At 44.2% G+C, this 19,214-nt stretch overlaps 5 protein-coding genes and 1 long non-coding RNA gene across 6 annotated transcripts; all 6 read right to left on the reverse strand.

Moving 5' to 3' along the window:
- Positions 1–92: 92 nt before the first annotated feature.
- LOC136187849 (unconventional myosin-Ic-like) lies at positions 93–5,407 on the reverse strand. Its single transcript, XM_065975566.1, has 37 exons — positions 5,241–5,407; positions 5,074–5,189; positions 4,916–5,010; positions 4,750–4,853; positions 4,616–4,696; positions 4,488–4,557; positions 4,328–4,437; positions 4,181–4,279; positions 4,021–4,131; positions 3,901–3,972; positions 3,720–3,839; positions 3,594–3,658; positions 3,411–3,516; positions 3,280–3,360; positions 3,104–3,195; positions 2,998–3,043; positions 2,897–2,945; positions 2,784–2,830; positions 2,647–2,727; positions 2,487–2,592; positions 2,313–2,430; positions 2,144–2,257; positions 2,007–2,083; positions 1,883–1,951; positions 1,744–1,828; positions 1,636–1,690; positions 1,476–1,586; positions 1,341–1,424; positions 1,192–1,285; positions 1,066–1,139; positions 940–1,014; positions 808–874; positions 682–755; positions 521–621; positions 411–464; positions 311–356; positions 93–259 (listed from the first exon to the last, which is right to left on the reverse strand). The coding sequence occupies exons 1-37, from the start codon at positions 5,370–5,372 to the stop codon at positions 227–229; spliced, it is 3,114 nt and encodes a 1,037-aa protein (XP_065831638.1). The 5' UTR covers positions 5,373–5,407; the 3' UTR covers positions 93–226.
- Positions 5,408–5,527: 120 nt separating this feature from the next.
- Positions 5,528–7,870, reverse strand: LOC136187851 (uncharacterized). The gene is made up of 8 exons (XM_065975568.1): positions 7,805–7,870; positions 7,444–7,744; positions 7,255–7,391; positions 7,178–7,201; positions 6,713–7,119; positions 6,359–6,652; positions 6,189–6,310; positions 5,528–6,129 (listed from the first exon to the last, which is right to left on the reverse strand). Exons 2-8 carry the CDS (start codon positions 7,742–7,744, stop codon positions 5,624–5,626), a joined length of 1,791 nt encoding a protein of 596 aa, XP_065831640.1. The 5' UTR covers positions 7,805–7,870; the 3' UTR covers positions 5,528–5,623.
- A 76-nt stretch (positions 7,871–7,946) lies between these two features.
- LOC136186903 (uncharacterized) lies at positions 7,947–9,516 on the reverse strand. Its single transcript, XR_010669779.1, has 5 exons — positions 9,272–9,516; positions 9,161–9,218; positions 9,014–9,097; positions 8,890–8,941; positions 7,947–8,840 (listed from the first exon to the last, which is right to left on the reverse strand). It is a non-coding gene; the product is annotated as an uncharacterized lncRNA (long non-coding RNA).
- A 1,721-nt stretch (positions 9,517–11,237) lies between these two features.
- LOC136186885 (uncharacterized) lies at positions 11,238–13,571 on the reverse strand. The gene is made up of 8 exons (XM_065974359.1): positions 13,478–13,571; positions 13,117–13,417; positions 12,932–13,068; positions 12,856–12,879; positions 12,385–12,800; positions 12,036–12,329; positions 11,867–11,988; positions 11,238–11,810 (listed from the first exon to the last, which is right to left on the reverse strand). Exons 2-8 carry the CDS (start codon positions 13,415–13,417, stop codon positions 11,305–11,307), a joined length of 1,800 nt encoding a protein of 599 aa, XP_065830431.1. The 5' UTR covers positions 13,478–13,571; the 3' UTR covers positions 11,238–11,304.
- A 259-nt stretch (positions 13,572–13,830) lies between these two features.
- Positions 13,831–16,109, reverse strand: LOC136186882 (uncharacterized). Its single transcript, XM_065974356.1, has 8 exons — positions 16,055–16,109; positions 15,694–15,994; positions 15,505–15,641; positions 15,432–15,455; positions 14,956–15,374; positions 14,610–14,903; positions 14,438–14,559; positions 13,831–14,382 (listed from the first exon to the last, which is right to left on the reverse strand). The coding sequence occupies exons 2-8, from the start codon at positions 15,992–15,994 to the stop codon at positions 13,901–13,903; spliced, it is 1,779 nt and encodes a 592-aa protein (XP_065830428.1). The 5' UTR covers positions 16,055–16,109; the 3' UTR covers positions 13,831–13,900.
- Positions 16,110–16,425: 316 nt separating this feature from the next.
- LOC136187052 (uncharacterized) lies at positions 16,426–18,055 on the reverse strand. Its single transcript, XM_065974562.1, has 5 exons — positions 18,032–18,055; positions 17,568–17,983; positions 17,220–17,513; positions 17,050–17,171; positions 16,426–16,994 (listed from the first exon to the last, which is right to left on the reverse strand). The coding sequence occupies exons 1-5, from the start codon at positions 18,047–18,049 to the stop codon at positions 16,513–16,515; spliced, it is 1,332 nt and encodes a 443-aa protein (XP_065830634.1). The 5' UTR covers positions 18,050–18,055; the 3' UTR covers positions 16,426–16,512.
- Positions 18,056–19,214: the final 1,159 nt, after the last annotated feature.

Consider the following 19,214-nt stretch of genomic DNA (forward strand, 5'->3'; position numbering starts at 1 on the left):
GTCCCCTCTGAGTCTTTGACATTTGCATGAGAAAACCTCAGCAAAAACAAGCTCTTACGAGTCAGTTGAGCCAAGCTTGTGTAGGCCTACCTATTTATCTTTTGACCCGCGCACTTTTTTCAAAAAACATTTTTTGTCAACTATATCTATCAAAAAAAGGCGCTCATGCATGCGAAGATCATTGTCATTCTATAAACGACACGAGTACGTCTAAAAGCTTCTCTCGTCAGAGCACGAGAGACCGCCTTCTAGCTGATCTCTACAAGATAAAGATGATTTGATGACAACAAGGCGAACACTCCGTCCTCACCACTTCCAAAGAGCCGTCCTTGGCTTTCACGATCGAAAAGTCAGATCTGAAAAAATATCAGTTACGCTAAAAAATCGATGACGTCATTGCAATACAGTACCCAGAAACAAAAACAACCGCTCCCATTTTCTTCCCGTCAATTTTATGTTCAATTCTAAGAAACAGCACAATGAAATATTCTCCTTTAAAAAATAGCAAACTAATAGTCACCTTCCCTGAGGATCGACTGTCACCGCATTCATTTTGTCCGCTGTCCTCGCTATCTTCACAACGGCCTCGATCAGATGATCCGTATCGACGATCAAATCTCCCTATGAGAAGGAGAGTGCTCTCACCCTCGCGGAAATAAATTCATTAATAAACGAGTTTACCTCTTTCTCTTTTTTCCCGCTCGTATTGAGATGAAAAATGATCACACCATCTGCCAAATGGCTCACGGAGATGCCTTCAACACATTGCAATGAGACGAGAGAACGCAATCTATATCTCCTCCTCACCTTGAAGAGACGAGAATGGAATGTGCTGCTTCAATTTCCCGTTCTTTGCATCAACCAGAACCAGAGACTATATATATATATCAAAAACGACGCTACTAAAAAATAAATAAACAACGCTATTTATCTACTCACCTTATCGGTGAGAACGAGTATTCTGTCGCGAGGCTTATACCCGTGTCGATCGTACTTGGTACACGGAAAGGAAAACTAATCCAAAGCTTCTATATAGAGCAATAATACATTGAGATGCGCTCTTACCACGGGAGGACCTTCGCCCAACGGCGAAAGAGCCATCTTCTCTATAGCAGGCATTAGTTGCTTCTGCTCGGAACCTAAGGTAACTCCTCACAATAAACGTCTCGAGTTTATTTGGGGGGTTCGTACTCAGTGCACTGTCTCGAAAGGGAATGCGAACGCTCTGTGGATAACTGTGCTTCTTCCCCTTGAAAAGCTGACTCGCTTCAAGTTTGACTTGCATCTGAAAAAAAAAAAAAAATAAATAAATAAATAAATAATCAAAAGACTATTTTTACTATAGCTTTTCTCTCGGGGGTGAACGATCGACAATAGGCGACGCAACGTAGCCGAAAGTATATGTCTCGAAGACGATCGCTGGCCTAGAAAACGAAATAATCAGAGACTTAGAAGATCCTTCATCTCTTTCCGACTTCTCGCATCGCCGGCGGAGCGGCCGGCCAGGTTTTATCGAGAATCGAATTCATGGGCGGAAGACTTCGTTTGATGTTGTGAAGAAACGATTGGTAGACGAAATCGAGAAACTGTGCCCAAATTTATAATTTTTTTTGCGCGCACGGAAAATGCACGTACGAATTCGTTGTTTCGGTTTCGGGGCTCTTTTCGATTCATAAATCCAATTATGAAACTAAGAGAGAGAAAAAATCATTAATTAAATTATGCACGAAGGTCAAAGCGTACCGTCGAACCACAGCAACGGCTCCCCTTCGTTTTAACAACAAGCGTCGGGCAGCCTTTCGTCTCCAGTGACACGCCAAAATAGTGACTATAAGAGACAGGTGAAGAAAAAGACAAGGTGAATGAACCTATGAAGTCATGCCTGCAAGTTTCATTCTCAGAAAACGTTGTCTCGTCGAATGCATGCGAACTTCTGCCTGTATAATGGTAGCTAACAAACAGAGATAAAATTTTTCTGCGTATAATATTATATATATATCATTTACCGAGACCGTGCTTTCGATTTTGTAGAAGGTCTTCGGTATCGAACAACGTTCGCGGAAAACGAATGAATATTTTGGTTCTGAGAAACGCGCGGTTCGTCATCGTCGTTTTAATTAAATTCTCTGGCGTGTGAACTCACTTCCCGAGTCGATAGGATTCGGGTAAATAGCCTAAAGACGAAACCAACGTCTTTACTCCCTCCTTGGGCGAATCGTGCCAATTGGGCCACGTCTCTTGCGCGAGAGACTTGTATCTGCGAGAAATCGATTAACAAAGGCTATTATTTATTTATGTAATTTCTGACGGACCGATTGAGGAAGACTTCGTAACTCCGACGATAGGCGAAGCCCGCTCGTCTGACTCGCAAATTTTCCATCAAACCCAAGTACTTCACTTGATGCGCAATAATAGGCTCGTCAAAGACACCTAGTATAAAGATTAGAGATTATTGATTCATATAGGAGAGTATAGATTATATAGACCTCCTTTCTTGTCGTCGTTTGGTTTTATGCAGCGGACGTAGGAGGGCTGTTTCGACATGAGAATCGTCATCAATTCAGCTAGACTGTCCTTGAACTGAGTCGCTGCCTGGAAACGAAGACGATATCCAGATCAATATTTATAATTATTGATTTTATATACGGTGGGTGGCCTCTTTTGGGATTGGAGTTCGGTCTTTGGGAACGTCGCTTGAAGAATGGGATTCGAAGCGACGCTCATTGCCTAAAGGATGATGATGATAGCATTAATAATAAGGAATGGCTGCAGGAAATGATTGCCTCTTTGAGATTGCGAAACAGAAGGTCGTTGTTCTTGTCAATGAATCCTAAAATAAAATTCAGATTTTTAATTAATTAATTAATTAATTAATTGGGGTGGTGGGAGGGGAGACCTTTGATGTTATACGTCACATTTCCAGCGTAGTGCTTCAGCTGAAAATCCTGCAGAAAATCATTAGGAAACGGGAATTAGTCTCGATTTATATTCCTTTACCTCTCTTCCAAGAAATTTTCGCGCTTCGTAGTCGGCAGTTTCATGGCTTTTATTAGAGAGTACTATGTAGGTACAGATCCTCGCTTGCTTACACATTCGCGACTACCTGAGATAATGAGGATGTTTGCCCACGAGTTTGTTCATTTTCGTAAGGAAAGTCAAATCGTTGACGTCACCCGGTCTCACGCACTCTTCGTCCTGAGAAGAAAAAAAGCATACATTTTTTGTCAATTAATTAATTAGATAATTTAATTAATTAATTTAATTATCCAATTAACTTACCAATACGGAAATGATTCCTTGGTGCCTCAATTCGACGAGATCGCAAATTACTTTGTTGTTGAAATAGTCGACCTGTTCCCACTGTCCCCAAAGGCGTTATAGATGAGAACTTAATTAGGAGGGGTCCTTGCCTCAATTCCCTCGCTCAGATATTCTTCCTGTTCGGATTTGAGCGTGAGTTCGATGAAGAGCTGCTGCAACTTTTCGTTGCAGTAGTTGATGCAAAATTGTTCAAATCTGAAAAAGAAAAAAAAAGAACGTCATATTTCCCTCCTCTCCTCATCTAATTAATTAATTAATTAATTCGTTCTCACCCATTCACTTGAAAAATCTCAAAACCGTAAATATCCAAGAGACCAATCAAAGCCTCAGATTGATCCTGAGAGAAGAAAGGAGAAATCATTAATTAATTAATCTGAACATTGGTGTTGGATACTCACCTTATTCTCCAATGAACTATTCAGCTGCATGACAAGCCAGGAGAACACACGCGAGTAGACAGCCTTAGCCAGAGCATCGCGCGCATAGAACGCCTGTTCACAACTCAGAGTAGTCAGCACCTAAGAGAAAGAGACACATGCACAACACCAACAAGAGTACTTGCCTATCTAAAACAAGTACTTTGTCTCCTCTCGCTTCAATGGTTCGATTAGTCAAGGCAGTAGCAAGAGACTCACCCGGACATCCAATCAACTTCAAAAAAATTATTTATTCGAATTATATTATTTATAATTAGATTACTTTTGCCGCTGTTTCCGCTTGACTCTTGTCCTTCAACGACGATTTCTGCTCGTCGCCGGTGAACTCCGCGTTGCCAAGGTGCAGGACAAAAGCGACGACAGAAAACAACGCCTTCGAAAATCAAGATAAGTGTTACAATGACGTCACATACTGTATATACCTTTATAGCATCCTTTCGAAAGCCGAGCACAGATAGAGCTTTCTTGACGACCTTGAACTCCGTCTGATCGTTGATTGATGACACGCGAGTGCATTCACCCTAAAAAGAAATAATAGTAATAATTATCATTATATATTTTCAATATACTTGTCTGAGATAAAAATAATCGTAAGGCTCCGACGAAAGCGCAAGTTCGCCGAGAAACTGCGAATCGCCGCACTCGAGCAATTGATAAAAAACGTGAAAATTCCTCTCCCCTAAAAATTGTATATCGCTAATTAATTTAATTAATTAAAGCGACACGAACCATTCGACTGGTGAACAACGCGAGACTTCTCAAGGAGATAATTGAGTATGTGTCCGCCTACGGGCGCCCCCTGGGGAAACGAAGCGATTTCGATCGTTTCTCGCGAGCGAAGACGACTTTCTACTCACCACGAAGTCGAACTGAACGTCCATGTACTTTCCGAAGCGGCTCGAGTTATCGTTGCGCGTTGTTTTCGCATTCCCGAACGCCTAGGGGAGTTTATATAGACGTTTCGAGGCGGAGTCGCCCGCTGGGGGCTTGCCTCGAGAACGGGGTTCGATTGGAGGAGTCGATCTTTGACGCGATCGACTTCGGCCGAGTGCGTACTGACGGCGGCTAAGTACTGGAGAATTTTCTTCGAAGCCTCTATACGGGGCCATAAGCGCCGGCATTTTTTCTCTCACTGCTCTCAGTCATAATCGTCTTACCGGTTTTCCCGGCGCCGCTCTCGCCCGATATGAGAATGCATTGGTTCGTTCCTTCGCCGCGAAGCGATCGGTACGCCGTGTCGGCCGTCGCGTAGCTGCACGATAATCGATACGGTATGCAGACGGTCGAGGGACACTAAACACGCTTCCGTTCTCACATGTGCGGTTCGACTTCGTAGAAATTCACGCCGCGATACTTCTCGATCGTTTCGCGATCGTAAATCGGCAGCGTTCGGTAGGGATTGACGGAGACGAGCACCGATCCGATGTAAGTCTAGGCAAAAAACGATCGCTTTCGTTTTTTTTCGCGCGATGGAACCCTCACGTATATGACGCCTCGTTTGAAGCGCTTTCGCAGGTTGTCGAGAAAGGCGTCTTCGCTGCGATAGTCTTCGAGAAGGACGAAGTCGTCGACGCCGACGTGCTGGCGAACGCTCGCGCGAAGACCGCGTTCCATGACGGCGCTGAGAAGAGCCGACTACGGCGCGTGGGTGGGGGCACTCACTTCTTCGAAGCGTCCCGGATAGATGTAAACAGTATAGAGAACGTCACGTGATAGTAGAATCAATGACAATAAATCTGTACATGTGTAAACGTCACGTGATAGTAGAATCAATGACAATAAATCTGTATTTGTAAACGTCACGTGATAGTAGGAATATGTATTCAACACAATAAATGATTTCATTGTACTCAAACTGTCTGTTACTAATACACCTGTCGCTTCTGCCTCTCTCTAATTTGGGTCTTAATCGAAGCAAAGAAGAACTGATCATGAACTTCTTTGAGGAAACTTTCTGGCTTAGCGGGCCAAACTATATTTCCATTCAGGCGCTTTGGATAGCGACGTTTCTCCGAGGCCTTGGCAGACCAATCAAAATCGACAATTTTGACGTCTCCTTTAGCGTTGACAAGAATGTTGGACGGACGAAAGTTTCCGTGAACGAGACCATTCATATGAAGAACGTTGATAACACGCTGGAGGTTAGCAATGATAGCCTCTCCTCGGGGAAATATACCACTTGATTTCAGCCAGCTCTCGAGGGTTCTCCATGAGATCGCCTCCATCACAACATACAACGTCGTCGGACTAGACTCAAGGAAAGACCACCTTCCTTCGAGGAAAGACACCCTTCCTTCGAAAAGGTATCGAGGGGCGAGCTGGGCTGAGGCGAGTGTCTTGTGAACATCTCTCCCATACTTTCTATCATGGCCTGCAAAAAAAAAAAGATTCCACTATACTGCAGTCAAAGAATACACTGAACTAAGGTACCGAAAACAAATTTGATTGCATATTCTTCTTCTTTGTGCGTCGATATTTGGCACTCAAACACTGCGTTTGACGCCGACTCATTCAAAAGACAGCCACAAGATAAACCTTGATAGGCTTCAAAGCTAAAGTTACAATGATCAACAAGGTATGCAAATTTGGAATTGTCAAACCTGTCAGGAACGAATTGAGGATAATCAAGGAAGGGCATTTCGTAATCCAATCGCTCCCATTCTCTCTTGAGCGCTAGAACTCCTCCGCGAAGACGTCGCAGAAACGGCAGGAATACCGCGTCCGTTGCATCATCTGATACGGCTGCAAGATTGGAATGCAGAACGCGCTCGCCAATCGTCACAAAGCCACGCAAAACGGCTTTGTAGGGATAAATTTCGAGACCCAGACACGGGAAACTTCCTTGGCACACGGTAGACAACGGTAGCTCTTCATTCCAGAGCAATTCATACGCCCTAGTAAACCCCCTTTTCATTTAGAGAAGAAATATCTTTCCTACCCTAACGCTAACCCACCTGTGTAATTGGGCCCGTCCAGAGCCAATCGGATCAGTATCGATTTTCTTATCTCCCAAGAGAACTACAATACGTTCCTCATCACCCCTAAGAACAGCAGCGACGTCAATATGATCCTTTGCATGTCCGCTTTTTCGATTGATAGGCCTATGTGGACGGACGTAAAGCTCAGGAAATAAGTGTTTAAGGCAATAAGATAGGTCGTTCGCATCAGCCGTCTCTGACATGGCAGCTTTGAACTCTTTTACGGACTCTTTAGAAACCAATGGATCTTCCTGCGCGTAGTCTCCAGTGCTAATCTCCTTGAAGAGCTTGTAGAAGATTTGAGCATCTATTCGGCTCGCCTCTTCGCGCAATATTGCTTCCCTAAAACGACGATTTCGTCCAGCTGTGGATGAAGAGCAGGTCTACGAAACGCGGTATGAATACAAAGCCAAGAGTCGGTGGTGCAATAAAACTCGTTACCTGTCGAGTAATTTCTCTCTTTGCCTAAATACAAAACAATAATAAAAAGAGAACATAGAAAAGAAGAATCGACATGCCTTCTTTGCCTCTAACGCACGAGCGAGAGAACCCGCGCTGCCTGGAATAGAGGATTCAGTAGAAGTCGCACAAGATTCCGGTTGAGAAAGAGAAAGAACGCACGGATCTTCTCTAGTCATGTTAGGATACTTTACGCCTAAATTTTGAATATACAACACAAAAAACGTATAAATAGGTAACATCAATACCGGAAGTATTAATAGAGACAAGTTGTGATACAGCAATATCATTTGAAGTGGCGCTCTTCATTACGCAGAAGTAATAGCCATTAGTTCTGGCTAAATTTCCTCCTCTGACTATCAATTCCCTTTCAGTGTCGACGTTGGTTCTGGGATTCGTAACGTAACGGTATGGTGTTTCCTCGTCCGAAGATCGAAACCACCACTTGTACGACACATCTTCATTGGCAGAGCAAGACAATCGAAATTGATTTTTGGCTTGGAGAAACTTCACGGTCGCTTCATTGCAAATTGTTGGACAAGAAGTCATCTAAAGACAAAAATAGCTAGCTTTCTCGATACACGTTGCAAACAGAGACGTCGAACGTACGTCAGGCAGTGTGTGCAAGCAGAACGGGCCCTAGAACGCGAGAAGAACGACGGACTCCGGAGAGCTATGACGCAAGAAGCGAGCACATGGCACATTGCACATGCGCAAAAACCACGTGGACCCGAAACCGTTATGGGAGTACATTTGTAATTGACACAATTTATACATAAATCTTTTTGTGATTTGTAGAAGCGCACTTCACTACTCATGCTAATTCATCTACATCTTATGTGAATGATATTTCTCCTGCAGCTAGCTTATAATTATCTATGGTTGGCTAATTTTTTTCCACCTCAGCTTCTCACTCAGAAAAAGCCTTCAGCAAAGCGATAGACTATGAAAGAAAATTGAGAGAAATAATACACAAAATTGAAAAAAATTGAACAGACTCAAACAACACACAACAGTTACACACTAAAAAAGATCCTGACACCCACCATGTTACCTGCTGCTTCTGCTTCTCTCTCTAATTTGGGTCTTAATCGAAGAAAAGAAGAAATGATCATCAACTTCTTTGAGGAAACTTTCTGGCTTAGCAGGCCATACTATATTTCCATTCAGGCGCTTTGGATAGCGACGTTTCTCCGAGGCCTTGGCAGACCAATCAAAATCGACGATTTTGACGTCTCCTTTAGCGTTGACAAGAATGTTGGACAGACGAAAGTCTCCGTGAACGAGACAATTTATTTATTTGTTGATAACGCGCTGAAGGTTAGCGATGATAGCCTCTCCTCGGGGAAGTATACCACCTGATTCGAGCAAGCTCTGGAGGGTTCTCCATGAGATCGCCTCCATCACGACATACAACGTCATCGTCGTCGAACGAGATTCAAGGAAAGACACCCTGACTGCTGTGCGTCGCCGTGATCAGCTTTCTCACCGTCGCTACGCTGATCCAAAGAGCGAGAAGAGCGACGAAGTGACTCTCAGTCCAACGGCCTCCTTTGACTTGGCGATTGCCTTTGTTCTCTGGGTTATTCTCGTGAAAACGAGCACGCGTTTGGCAAAGCAATTTCACACGACAATCCAAGGCCTCCTGGATTAAATAATTTATAGTAGGTAAAGGACAGCAATGAAACGCTTACTGTGAGAACTCATTCGAAAGCTTTATTTCCATCCACGATACAGAAAATTGACCTTCAAGAGAAAACGAGAGAAAGTTTACTGATTCACGAAAAAGAGACTCGTGGTAGAAATCTCATTTCTTACATGTCAATTAATTAATTAATTAATTAATTAATTCTTTTGGGCCGAAAATTTTCCAAGTGTTACGTCGGACTGAAATCGACTCGTCTAAAATGCAAAAGTTACTCTATTTCGTAATAATAAATTCCAACACGTTTCTTTTTTTTATACCAATTTCGCTCTCGTTTTTTGACTGCCTTTTCCGCCGAACCGGGACGTTCGAACGCGTCTAGACGTAAAACTGCATTCGCCTTACAGAAAAAATAGCGTTTTAGGCCTTACTTAGCTCGCAAAGTTCGTTCGACGTTCTCCTTCGATTTTCCGAGCGACTGACGAGTTGCGCTCTTCCTTCTCTTCGTATTTATCGTAGAAGAGGCCGCGTTTCGCTCGAATTCGGTCGCGAATGGCCTCGAAACGAACTTCGTTCCCGTCGATCGTTCGATATCACGTGAATCGTACGCCCGTATCTTCGTGCGACGAAATGAGCGGCGAAATACAACGAAAAGACGTTCCTAACAGCGTTTTCGTTTCGTCGCGGCCACGTTTTCTCCGCCATCTTGCTCGATGCAGGTGCGATATGTGTCGCCTCTAATCGAAATCGTTATGCAATATTTCGTCAGACCGGAATCGAAAACGGTTTGCCTTTTGACACCTTCTCTCAAAAGAGCCAATGAGCACGAAGAGCGGAAACCAGCAAGCCAATCAGAACGATGGGCGGGGTCATAGTATATAAGGAGCACGCGCCCCCAATTTCCTTCAGTTGCGGCAGAGGGTGGATGCGTCGCGGTTCGCTGCGTCTCGTCCTTGACGGATCGACCCGGGAGATTTGGCAAAAGGCAAGTCTGGATAGTTGACTCAGCGTAGCCCACGGTATAACGCCGTGCCGGAGCCTGTAGGCAGGGCAATGGGGGGCTTCGGCCTCGGTCAACGCACTGGGATTCGCGATTACTGCGGTCTTATTGTCGCTAATGGGCACGACTCACGCTAGGCTCGAGTGAGTACGGCCCAGAGGGGGTGTTGCAAGCGGCCTGGTTGCCGGCACTTTTCTCACCCGACAGTGCGATTAGACCAAAGATAATCCGACCCAGGAGACTTCGATTCCGGCATGCACTGTCTTTACTGTCGACTCCTACAAACGGTGGTCGACCGCTCTCCACTTCCAGTAGCCCCGGTTCTTCTCAGGAACACATACCGAAGGGTTTTTTGGTACCACCGCGCCGGGAGACTACGGTATTAGGGGCCGTCTCTCATCCAGGCGGGTACCGGTGGGGTGGCTGATGACGTCGTGGCTCGCCCGACACTTTTTGGAACGGGTGGCCATTGCTTTTGCGGTGGCTGCCTTGGGCTACGAAGCGTCCGAACCTCCGCGCGGTGTAGCCTGGATAGCGCGAATACGGACGCAGCAAAAAAGGTACGTACGACGATTTTTTGACAGATACTAATTTTTTTCTTTTTTTCTAGGTGGAAGCGTGGACGAGAGAGCTCAAGAAATCGAAGACGGAACGACAGAGACAAATCTCCTTGTTTTTTAGGGCGAAATGTGGACGAGAAGGCTGAAGAAAACGAAGATAGATCGACAGAGACGAATCTTCTTCTTTTTTCGACCGAAACGTGAACGACAGAGCTCAAGAAATCGACTACGGAACGACGGGATTTTTTTAGGTGGAAATGTGGACGAAAAGGCTCAAGAAAACGAAGACGAAACGATCAAATCGAAGAAGGAACGATTGGAAGGAGTTTTGCGAGCGATCGAGTGCATGCAGCATTTCTTTCTTTCTTGTATCAAATAAAACTGTTGTGAAACTCTATGGTAATGGATTGTCAGCGCTGTTTCGCGACACAAACGCGATGGGTGTTCGATTTTATCGCTCGGTGTCGGTGTCTCCAAACCCGGATGAACAGCGACGAAGTGCCTCTTTGCTCAAAAAAGAGTCAAAAGAAAGACGGAAGAGAGCGATAGACTTAACGCGAGGAATGCTTCTTATTATTTATTCATCCACTATTATTTATTTGTCCTAACAGATCGCTCTCGATCAAGTACGTACGTCACATGTAGGAAGAAAGAGAAGACTAAGGCATTTCAAGGTGGACCTTTGATTTCCTGGCCCCATGGTGCAGTGGCAGCTCTACGGACTAAGCTGCAGCTGGAGAAACGAACTCAAGAAGGCCCAAAATTAATTACCCCCGCAACCCATGCCCCGATTTGAAGCATTGGGGTGATGCCTTGCGCACAAAATGCAATTTATACGTCACATGATAGTGGGAATATGTATCTAACAGAATAAATCATTTCATTGTACTCAAACTGTCTGTTACTAATACACCTGTCGCTTCTGCCTCTCTCTAATTTGGGTTTTAATCGAAGCAAAGAAGAACTGATCATCAACTTCTCTAAGGACACCGTTTGGCTTAGCAGGCCATACTATATTTCCATTCAGGCGCTTTGGATAGCGACGTTTCTCCGAGGCCTTGGCAGACCAATCAAAATCGATAATTTTGACGTCACCGTTGCCGTTGACAAGAACGTTGGACGGACGAAAGTCTCCATGAACGAGACCATTTATATGAAGAACGTTGATAACGCGCTGAAGGTTAGCAATGATAGCCTCTCCTCGGGGAAGTATACCACCTGATTCCAGCCAGCTCTGGAGGGTTCTCCACGAGATCGCCTCCATCACGACATACAACGTCGTCGGACTAGACTCAAGGAAAGACCACCTTCCTTCGAGGAAAGACACCCTTCCTTCGAAAAGGTATCGAGGGGCGAGCTGGGCTGAGGCGAGTGTCTTGTGAACATCTCTCCCATACTTTCCATCATGGCCTGCAAAAAAAAGATTCCACTATACTGCAGTCAAAGAATACACTGAACTAAGGTACCGAAAATAAATTTGATGGCAAATTCTTCTTCTTTGTGCGTCGATATTCGGCACTCAAACACTGCGTTCGACGCCAACTCATTCAAAAGACAGCCACAAGATAAACCTTGATAGGCTTCAAAGCTAAAGTTACAATTATCAACAACCATGAAAATTTGGAATTGTCAAACCCGTCAGGAACAAATTGAGGATAATCAAGGACGGACATGTGGTAATCCAATCGCTCCCATTCTCTCTTGAGCGCTAGAACTCCTCCGCGAAGACGTCGCAGAAACGTCGTGAATACCGCATCCGTTGCTCGATCTGATACGGCTCCAAGCTCAGAATGCAGAACGCGATTGCCGCACATCACAAAGCCATGCAAAACGGCTTCGTAATGATTAATATCGAGACCCAGACACGGGAAACTTCCTTGGTCCACGCTAGACAACGGTAGGTCTTCATTCCAGAGCAATTCATACGCCCTATAGTAAACCCCTTTTCATGCAGAGAAATATATGTTTCCTACCCTAAACCCACCTGTGTAATTGGGCTCGCCCAGAGCCAATCAGATCACTATAGATTTTCTTAACTCCCAAGAGAACAACAATACTGGTCGCCTTATCATCATTATCCTTCAGAACAGCAGCTGCTTCAATATGATCCTTTGCATGTCCGCTTTTTCGTTTGATACGCCTATGTGGATCGACTAGAAGCTCAGGAAATAAATCTTTAAGGCAATGATATAGCTTGGTTGAATAAGCTGTCTCTGATATGGCAGCTCTCAACTGTTCTACGGATTCTTTAGAAACCAATGGATCTTCCTGCACGTAGTCTCCAGTGCTGATCTCCTTGAAGAGCTTGTAGAAGATTTGAGCATCTATTCGGCTCGCCTCTTCGCGCAATATTGCTTCCCTAAAACGACGATTTCGTCCTGCTATGGATGAAGAGCAGTTCTATGAAGTGTGGCATGAATACAAAGCCAAGAGTCGGTGCAATAAAACTCAGTACCTCTCGAGTAATTTCTCTCTTTGCCTAAATACAAAACAATACAAAAAAAGAATATAAAAAAGAAGAATCGACTTGCCTTCTTTGCCTTTGACTCCCAAGAGAGAGAATCCGTGCTGCTTGAATCAGAATCTTCAGCAGAAGTCGCGCACGATTCCGGACGAGAAAGAGGAAGAACACGCGGATCTTCTCTAGTCATGTTAGGATACTGTACGCCTAAATTTTGAATATACACGAAAACGTATAAATAGGTAACATCAATACCGGAAGTATTAACAGAGACAAGTTGTGATACAGCAACATCATTTGAAGTGGCGCTCTTCATTACGCAGAAGTAATAGCCATTAGTTCTGGCTAAATTTCCTCCTTTGATTATCAATTCCCTTTCAGTGTCGACGTTGGTTCTGGGATTCGTAACGTAACGGTATGGTGTTTCCTCGTCCGAAGATCGAAACCACCACTTGTACGACACATCCTCACTCGCAGAGCAAGACAATCGATATTCATTTCTGGCTTGGAGAAACTCCACGGTCGCTTCGTTGCAAATTGTTGGACAAAAAGCCATCTGAAGACAAAAATAGCTAGCTTTCTCGATACACGTTGCAAACAGAGACGTCGAACGTACGTCAGGCAGTGTGTGCGAGCAGAACGGGCCCTAGAACGCGAGAAGAACGACGGACTCCGGAGAGCTATGACGCAAGAAGCGAGCACATGGCACATTGCACATGCGCAAAAACCGCGTTATGGGAGTACATTTGTAATTAACACAATTTATACATAAATCTTTTTGTGATTTGTAGAACCGCACTTTACTTCTCATTCTAATTCGTCTACATCTTATGTGAATGATGTTTCTACTGCAGCTAGCTTATCTATGGTTATGGTTGGCTAATTTTCTTCCACCTCAGCTTCTCACTGAAAAAGCCTTCAGCAAAGCGATAGACTATGAAAGAAAATTGAGAGAAATAATACACAAAATTGAAATAAAAAAATTGAACAGACTCAAACAACACACAACACACTAAAAAGGATCCTGACACCCACCATGTTACCTGCTGCTTCTGCTTCTCTCTCTAATTCGGGTTTTAATCGAAGCAAAGAAGAAGTGATCATGAACTTCTTTAAGGGAACTTCCTGGCAAAGCGGGCCATACTATATTTCCATTTAGACGCTTTGGATAGCAACGATTCTCCGAGGCCTTGGCAGACCAATCAAAATCGACGATTTTGACGTCTCCTTTAGCGTTGACAAGAATGTTGGACGGACGAAAGTCTCCGTGAACGAGACCATTTTTATGAAGAACGTTGATAACGCGCTGGAGGTTAGCGATGACAGCCTCTCCTGGGGGAAATGCCACACCACTTGATTTCAGCCAGCTCTCGAGGCTTCTCCACGAGATCGCCTCCATCACGACATACAACGTCGGACGAGACTCAAGAAAAGGCACCTTTCCTTCAAAGAGGTATCGTGGAGCGAGCTGGGCTGAGGCGAGTGCTTTGTGAACATCTCTCCCGTACTCGTCATCATGGCCTGCAAAATATGACTTCAATATACTGCAGTCCAAGAATGCACTAAACTAAGCTACCCCAAGCAAATTTGATAGCAAATTCTTCTTCTTTGTGCGTCGATATTTGGCACTCAAACGCTGCGTTTGACGCCAACTCATTCAAAAGACAGCCACAAGATAAACCTTGATAGGCTTCAAAGCTAAAGTTACAATGATCAACAAGTATGCAAATACAGAAGAATCTTTAAACCTGTCAGGAACGAATTCAGGAGAATCAAAAGAGGGCATTTCGTAATCGAATTTCTCCCATTCTTGCTTGAGCGCTAGAACTCCTCCGCGAAGACGTCGCAGAAACGGCAGGAACATCGCATCCGTTGCTCGACCTGCTACGGACGCAAGCACGGAATGCAGAACGCGATCGCCGCACATCACAAAGCCATGCAAAACGGCTTGGAAAGGATTAGTCTCAAGACCAAGACACGGGAAACTTCCTCGGTCCACGTTAGCCAACGGCAGGTCTTCATTCCAGAGCAATTCATACTCCCTATTAATTAAACCCCATTTCATGTAGAGAAGAAATATTTTCCTAAACCCACCTGTGTAATTGGACCTGTGCAGAGAACTTCCTCTTGGGATCGGTTTTGTGTTTCCCCAAGAGAACTACAATACGATCCTTCATTTCATCCTGATCATCCTTAAGAACAGCAGCAACGTCAATATGATCCTTTGCATGCCCGCTTTTTCGTTTGATACGCCTTTGATGATAGATTTGAAGCTCAGGAAGTATGCGAGAAAGGCAAAGAAATAGCTTGTTCGCATCAGCCGTCTCTGACATGGCAGCTTTCAACTGTTTTACGGACTCTTCAGAAACCAATGGATCTTCCTGCGCGTAGTCTCCAGTGCTAATCTCCTTGAAGAGCTTGTAGAAGATTTGAGCATCTATTCGGCTTGCCTCTTCGCGCAATATTGCTTTCCGGAAACGCTCATCTTCTCCAGCTGTGGATGAAGAGCAGGTCTATGAAACGTTTATGAACACATTAAAGCCAAGAGTCTGTGCAATAAAACTCAGTACCTCTCGAGTAATTTCTTTCTTTGCCTAAATACAAAACAATGAAAAATAAAAATAAAAGGAAGAGTCGACTTGCCTTCTTTGCCTTTGACTCCCAAGAGAGAGAATCCGTGCTGTGTGGATCGGAATATTCAGCAGAAGTCGCACAAGATTCCGGACGAGAAAGAGGAAGAACACACGGATCTTCTCTGGTCATGTTAGGATACTGTACGCCTAAATTTTGAATATACACAAAAAACGTATAAATCGGAGGTAACATCAATACCGGAAGTATTAATAGAGACAAGTTGTGATACAGCAATATCATTCGAAGTGGAGCTCTCCATTACGCAGAAGTAATAGCCATTAGTTCTGGCTAAATTTCCTCCTTTGACTATCAATTCCCTTTCAGTGTCAACATTGGTTCTGGGATTCGTAACGTAACGGTATGGTGTTTCCTCGTCCGACGATCGAAACCACCACTTGTAGGACACATCCTCATTCGCAGAGCAAGACAATCGAAATGCGTTTCTGGCTTGGAGAAACTCCACGGTCGCTTCGTCGCAAATTGTTGGACAAGAAGCCATCTGAAGACAGAAATAGCTAGCTTTCTCGATACACGTTGCAAACAGAGACGTCGAACGTACGTCAGGCAGTTTGTGCGAGCAGAACGGGCCCTAGAAGCTAGAACACGGACTCCGGAGAGCTATGACGCAAGCACATGGCACATTGCACATGCGCAAAAACCACGTGGACCCAAAATTGGTAATTAACACAATCTATACATAAATCTTTTCGTGGTTTGTACAGTAAAACTCACTCAACAGAAGAGCGCTTCACTACTCATTCTAATTCATCTGTATCTCGTCTTTGCCAGTGACTATCTTATGTGAGACTATCTTATGTGAATGATGTTTCCACTGCAGCTAGCTTATCTATGGTCGGCTAATTTATTTTCCCCTCAGCTTTTCACTCAAAAAAGCCTTTAGCAAAGCGATAGACTATGGAAGGAATTTGAGAGAAACAATACACAAATTGAAAGAAAAAAATTGGAACAGACTGAAACAACACACAACACACCAAAAAGATCCTGACACCCACCATGTTACCTGCTGCTTCTGCTTCTCTCTCTAATTCGGGTTTTAATCGAAGCAAAAAAGAAATGATCATCAACTTCCTTAAGGAAATTTTTTGGCAAATTGGGCCATACTATATTTCCATTTAGACGCTTTGGATAGCAACGTTTCTCTGAGGCCTTGGCAGACCAATCAAAATCGACGATTTTGACGTCTCCTTTAGCGTTGACAAGAATGTTGGACGGACGAAAGTCTCCGTGCACGAGACCATTTTTATGAGGAACGTTGATAACGCGCTGGAGGTTAGCAATAATAGCCTCTCCTGGGGGGAATGCATCATCACTTGATTTCAGCCAGCTCTCGAGGCTTCTCCATGAGACCGCCTCCATCACGACATAGCACGTCGGACGAGACTCAAGGAAAGGCACCTTTCCTTCGAACAGGTATCGCGGGGCAAGCTGGTCTGAGGCGAGAGCTTTGTGAACATCTCTCCCATACTTGCCATCATGGCCTGCAAAAAAAGACTCCAATATACTGCAGTAAAAGAATGCACTAGGCTAAGCTACCGAAAATAAATTTGATAGCAAAATTTTCTTCTTTGTGCGTCGATATTAGGCACTCAAACACTGCGTTTGACGCCAACTCATTCAAAAGACAGCCACAAGATAAACCTTGATAGGCTTCAAAGCTAAAGTTACAATGATCAACAAGGTATGCAAATTTGGAATCGTCAAACCTGTCAGGAACAAATTGAGGATAATCAAGAAAGGGCATTTCGTAATCCAATCGCTCCCATTCCTTCTTGAGTGCTAGAACTCCTCCGCGAAGACGTCGCAGAAACGTCAGGAATATCGCATCCGTTGCTTCATCTGATACGGCTGCAAGCTTGGAATGCAGAACGCGCTCGCCGCACATCACAAAGCCATGCAAAACGGCTTTGTAAGGATTAATCTCGAGACCCAGACACGGGAAACTTCCTTGGCACACGCAAGACAACGGTAGGTCTTCATTCCAAAGCAATTCATACTCCCTAGTAAACCCCCTTTTTATGTAGAGAAGAAATATGTTTCCTACCCTAACCCACTTGTGTAATTGGGCCCGTCCAGAGCCAAACGGATCAGTATCGATTTTCTTATCTCCCAAGAGAACTACAATACGTGTCGCCTCATCATCATTATCCTTCAGAACAGCAGCTGCGTCTATATGATCCTTTGCATGTCCGCTTTTTCGATTGATAGGCCTTTGATGATGGACTCGAAGCTCAGGAAATAAGTCAGAAAGGCAATCAGATAGTTTGGTCGAATCAGCCGTCACTGACATGGCAGCTCTGAACCGTTTTACGGACTTTTCAGAAACCAATGGATCTTCCTGCGCGTAGTCTCCAGTGCTAATCTCCTTGAAGAGCTTGTAGAAGATTTGAGCATCTATTCGGCTTGCCTCTTCGTGCAATATTGCTTTCCTAAAACGACGATTTCGTCCAGCTATGGATGAAGAGCAGGTCTACGAAAAAAATACAAATGCAAGAGTCGGTGGAACAAAACTCGTTACCTGTCGAGTAATTTCCATCTTTGCCTACATACAAAACAATAAAAAAGGAACATAAAAGAAGAATCGACTTGCCTTCTTTGCCTCTAACTGACGAGCGAGAGAACCCGCGCTACCTGGAATAGAGTATTCAGTAGAAGTTGCACAAGATTCCGGTTGAGAAAGAGGATCTTCTCCAGTCATGTTGGGATACTGTACCCCTAAATTTTGAATAAAAAACAAAAACGTATAGGTAACATCATTACATCAGTACCGGAAGTATTAACAGAGACAAGTTGTGATACAGCAATATCATTTGAAATAGAGTTCTTCATTACGCAGAAGTAGTAGCCATTAGTTCTTGCTAAATTTCCTACATGTACTATCAATTCCCTTTGAGTGTCGACGCTGGTGGATGGATTAATAACGTATGGATAATGCCCTGCAGAAGATCGAAACCACCACTTGTAGGAGACGTCTTCGTTTGCAGAACAAGACAATCGAAATTCATTTTCGGCTCGGATTTCGAAACTTCACGGTCGCGTCACTGCAAATTGTTGGACAAAAAGCCATCTAAAGACAGAAATAGCTCGATACGCGTCGCGAATAGAGACGTTGAACGTACATTAGGCAGTGTGGTGCAAGCTCGGACTCCGGAGCTATGACGCAAGCGAGCACATGGCACACGGCACATGCGCAAAACCACGTGGACGCGAGGAGTACGTGATATAATTAATTAACACAATTTATACAATATAGTTCACTCGAAGCCGTTCATTGTGTCGTTACTTGTACGCGCGTGAAAAGAAGCACGCGTTTCATCCGCTCATCGTCCGAGCGCATTTTCCATTACCTTTACTTCGTCTACACTCGTCCTCAAGTGATCTATGTCTTTCGCCATTTCGTCAACATCTTGGTTAAATTGGTTCGCCTCAAGAGTTTCTCGAAATCTGTCACATTTTTCTTTCAATCTCTCTAATTTTTCTCGCATTTCGAAAGCATCATCCACTAGCTCGTATAGGCCTTTCCTGAAATCGTCTAATTTCTCTAATGTCGATGACCATTCGTCGGCCTTTTCCACCAATCCCCGCACTCTCTCCGTCATTCTGTCGCTTACGACCTTGACTTGCTGTAAAGCGTCCCTAAGTTGCCTTTGGGCTTCAAAGACAGCAAAGAACCTTTCGAAAGAAGTCTAAAAACAAAATAA

Source organism: Oscarella lobularis, chromosome 5 (assembly GCF_947507565.1).
Source record: "Oscarella lobularis chromosome 5, ooOscLobu1.1, whole genome shotgun sequence".
Lineage (NCBI taxonomy): Eukaryota > Metazoa > Porifera > Homoscleromorpha > Homosclerophorida > Oscarellidae > Oscarella > Oscarella lobularis.

Excerpts from the sequence above, each read along its gene's own strand:
- LOC136187052 (XM_065974562.1), bottom strand. Across the intron at positions 17,514-17,567 it reads GGACGGGCCCAATTACACAA|GGAGTATGAATTGCTTTGGA; the intron begins GTGGGTTAGGGT and ends GGGGTTTACTAG. Across the intron at positions 16,995-17,049 it reads TGCTATCAAATTTATTTTCG|GCCATGATGGCAAGTATGGG; the intron begins GTAGCTTAGCCT and ends CTTTTTTTGCAG.
- LOC136186882 (XM_065974356.1), bottom strand. The coding sequence starts at position 15,994 with ATGGCTTCTTGTCCAACAATTTGCGACGAAGCGACCGTGGAGTTTCTC. Across the intron at positions 14,904-14,955 it reads GCACAGGTCCAATTACACAG|GGAGTATGAATTGCTCTGGA; the intron begins GTGGGTTTAGGA and ends TTTAATTAATAG. Across the intron at positions 14,383-14,437 it reads TGCTATCAAATTTGCTTGGG|GCCATGATGACGAGTACGGG; the intron begins GTAGCTTAGTTT and ends CATATTTTGCAG.
- LOC136186885 (XM_065974359.1), bottom strand. The coding sequence starts at position 13,417 with ATGGCTTTTTGTCCAACAATTTGCAACGAAGCGACCGTGGAGTTTCTC. Across the intron at positions 12,801-12,855 it reads AGAGAGAAATTACTCGAGAG|AACTGCTCTTCATCCATAGC; the intron begins GTACTGAGTTTT and ends CACACTTCATAG. Across the intron at positions 11,989-12,035 it reads CCTCAATTTGTTCCTGACGG|CTTTGAAGCCTATCAAGGTT; the intron begins GTTTGACAATTC and ends TTGTAACTTTAG.
- LOC136187849 (XM_065975566.1), bottom strand. The coding sequence starts at position 5,372 with ATGGAACGCGGTCTTCGCGCGAGCGTTCGCCAGCACGTCGGCGTCGAC. Across the intron at positions 3,840-3,900 it reads TTGAAGCGAGAGGAGACAAA|GTGCTGACTACTCTGAGTTG; the intron begins GTACTTGTTTTA and ends TCTTTCTCTTAG. Across the intron at positions 357-410 it reads GCGGTTGTTTTTGTTTCTGG|ATCTGACTTTTCGATCGTGA; the intron begins GTACTGTATTGC and ends ATATTTTTTCAG.
- LOC136187851 (XM_065975568.1), bottom strand. The coding sequence starts at position 7,744 with ATGACTTCTTGTCCAACAATTTGCAATGAAGCGACCGTGAAGTTTCTC. Across the intron at positions 7,392-7,443 it reads TGTCTCTATTAATACTTCCG|GCGTAAAGTATCCTAACATG; the intron begins GTATTGATGTTA and ends TTCAAAATTTAG. Across the intron at positions 7,120-7,177 it reads AGAGAGAAATTACTCGACAG|ACCTGCTCTTCATCCACAGC; the intron begins GTAACGAGTTTT and ends CGCGTTTCGTAG.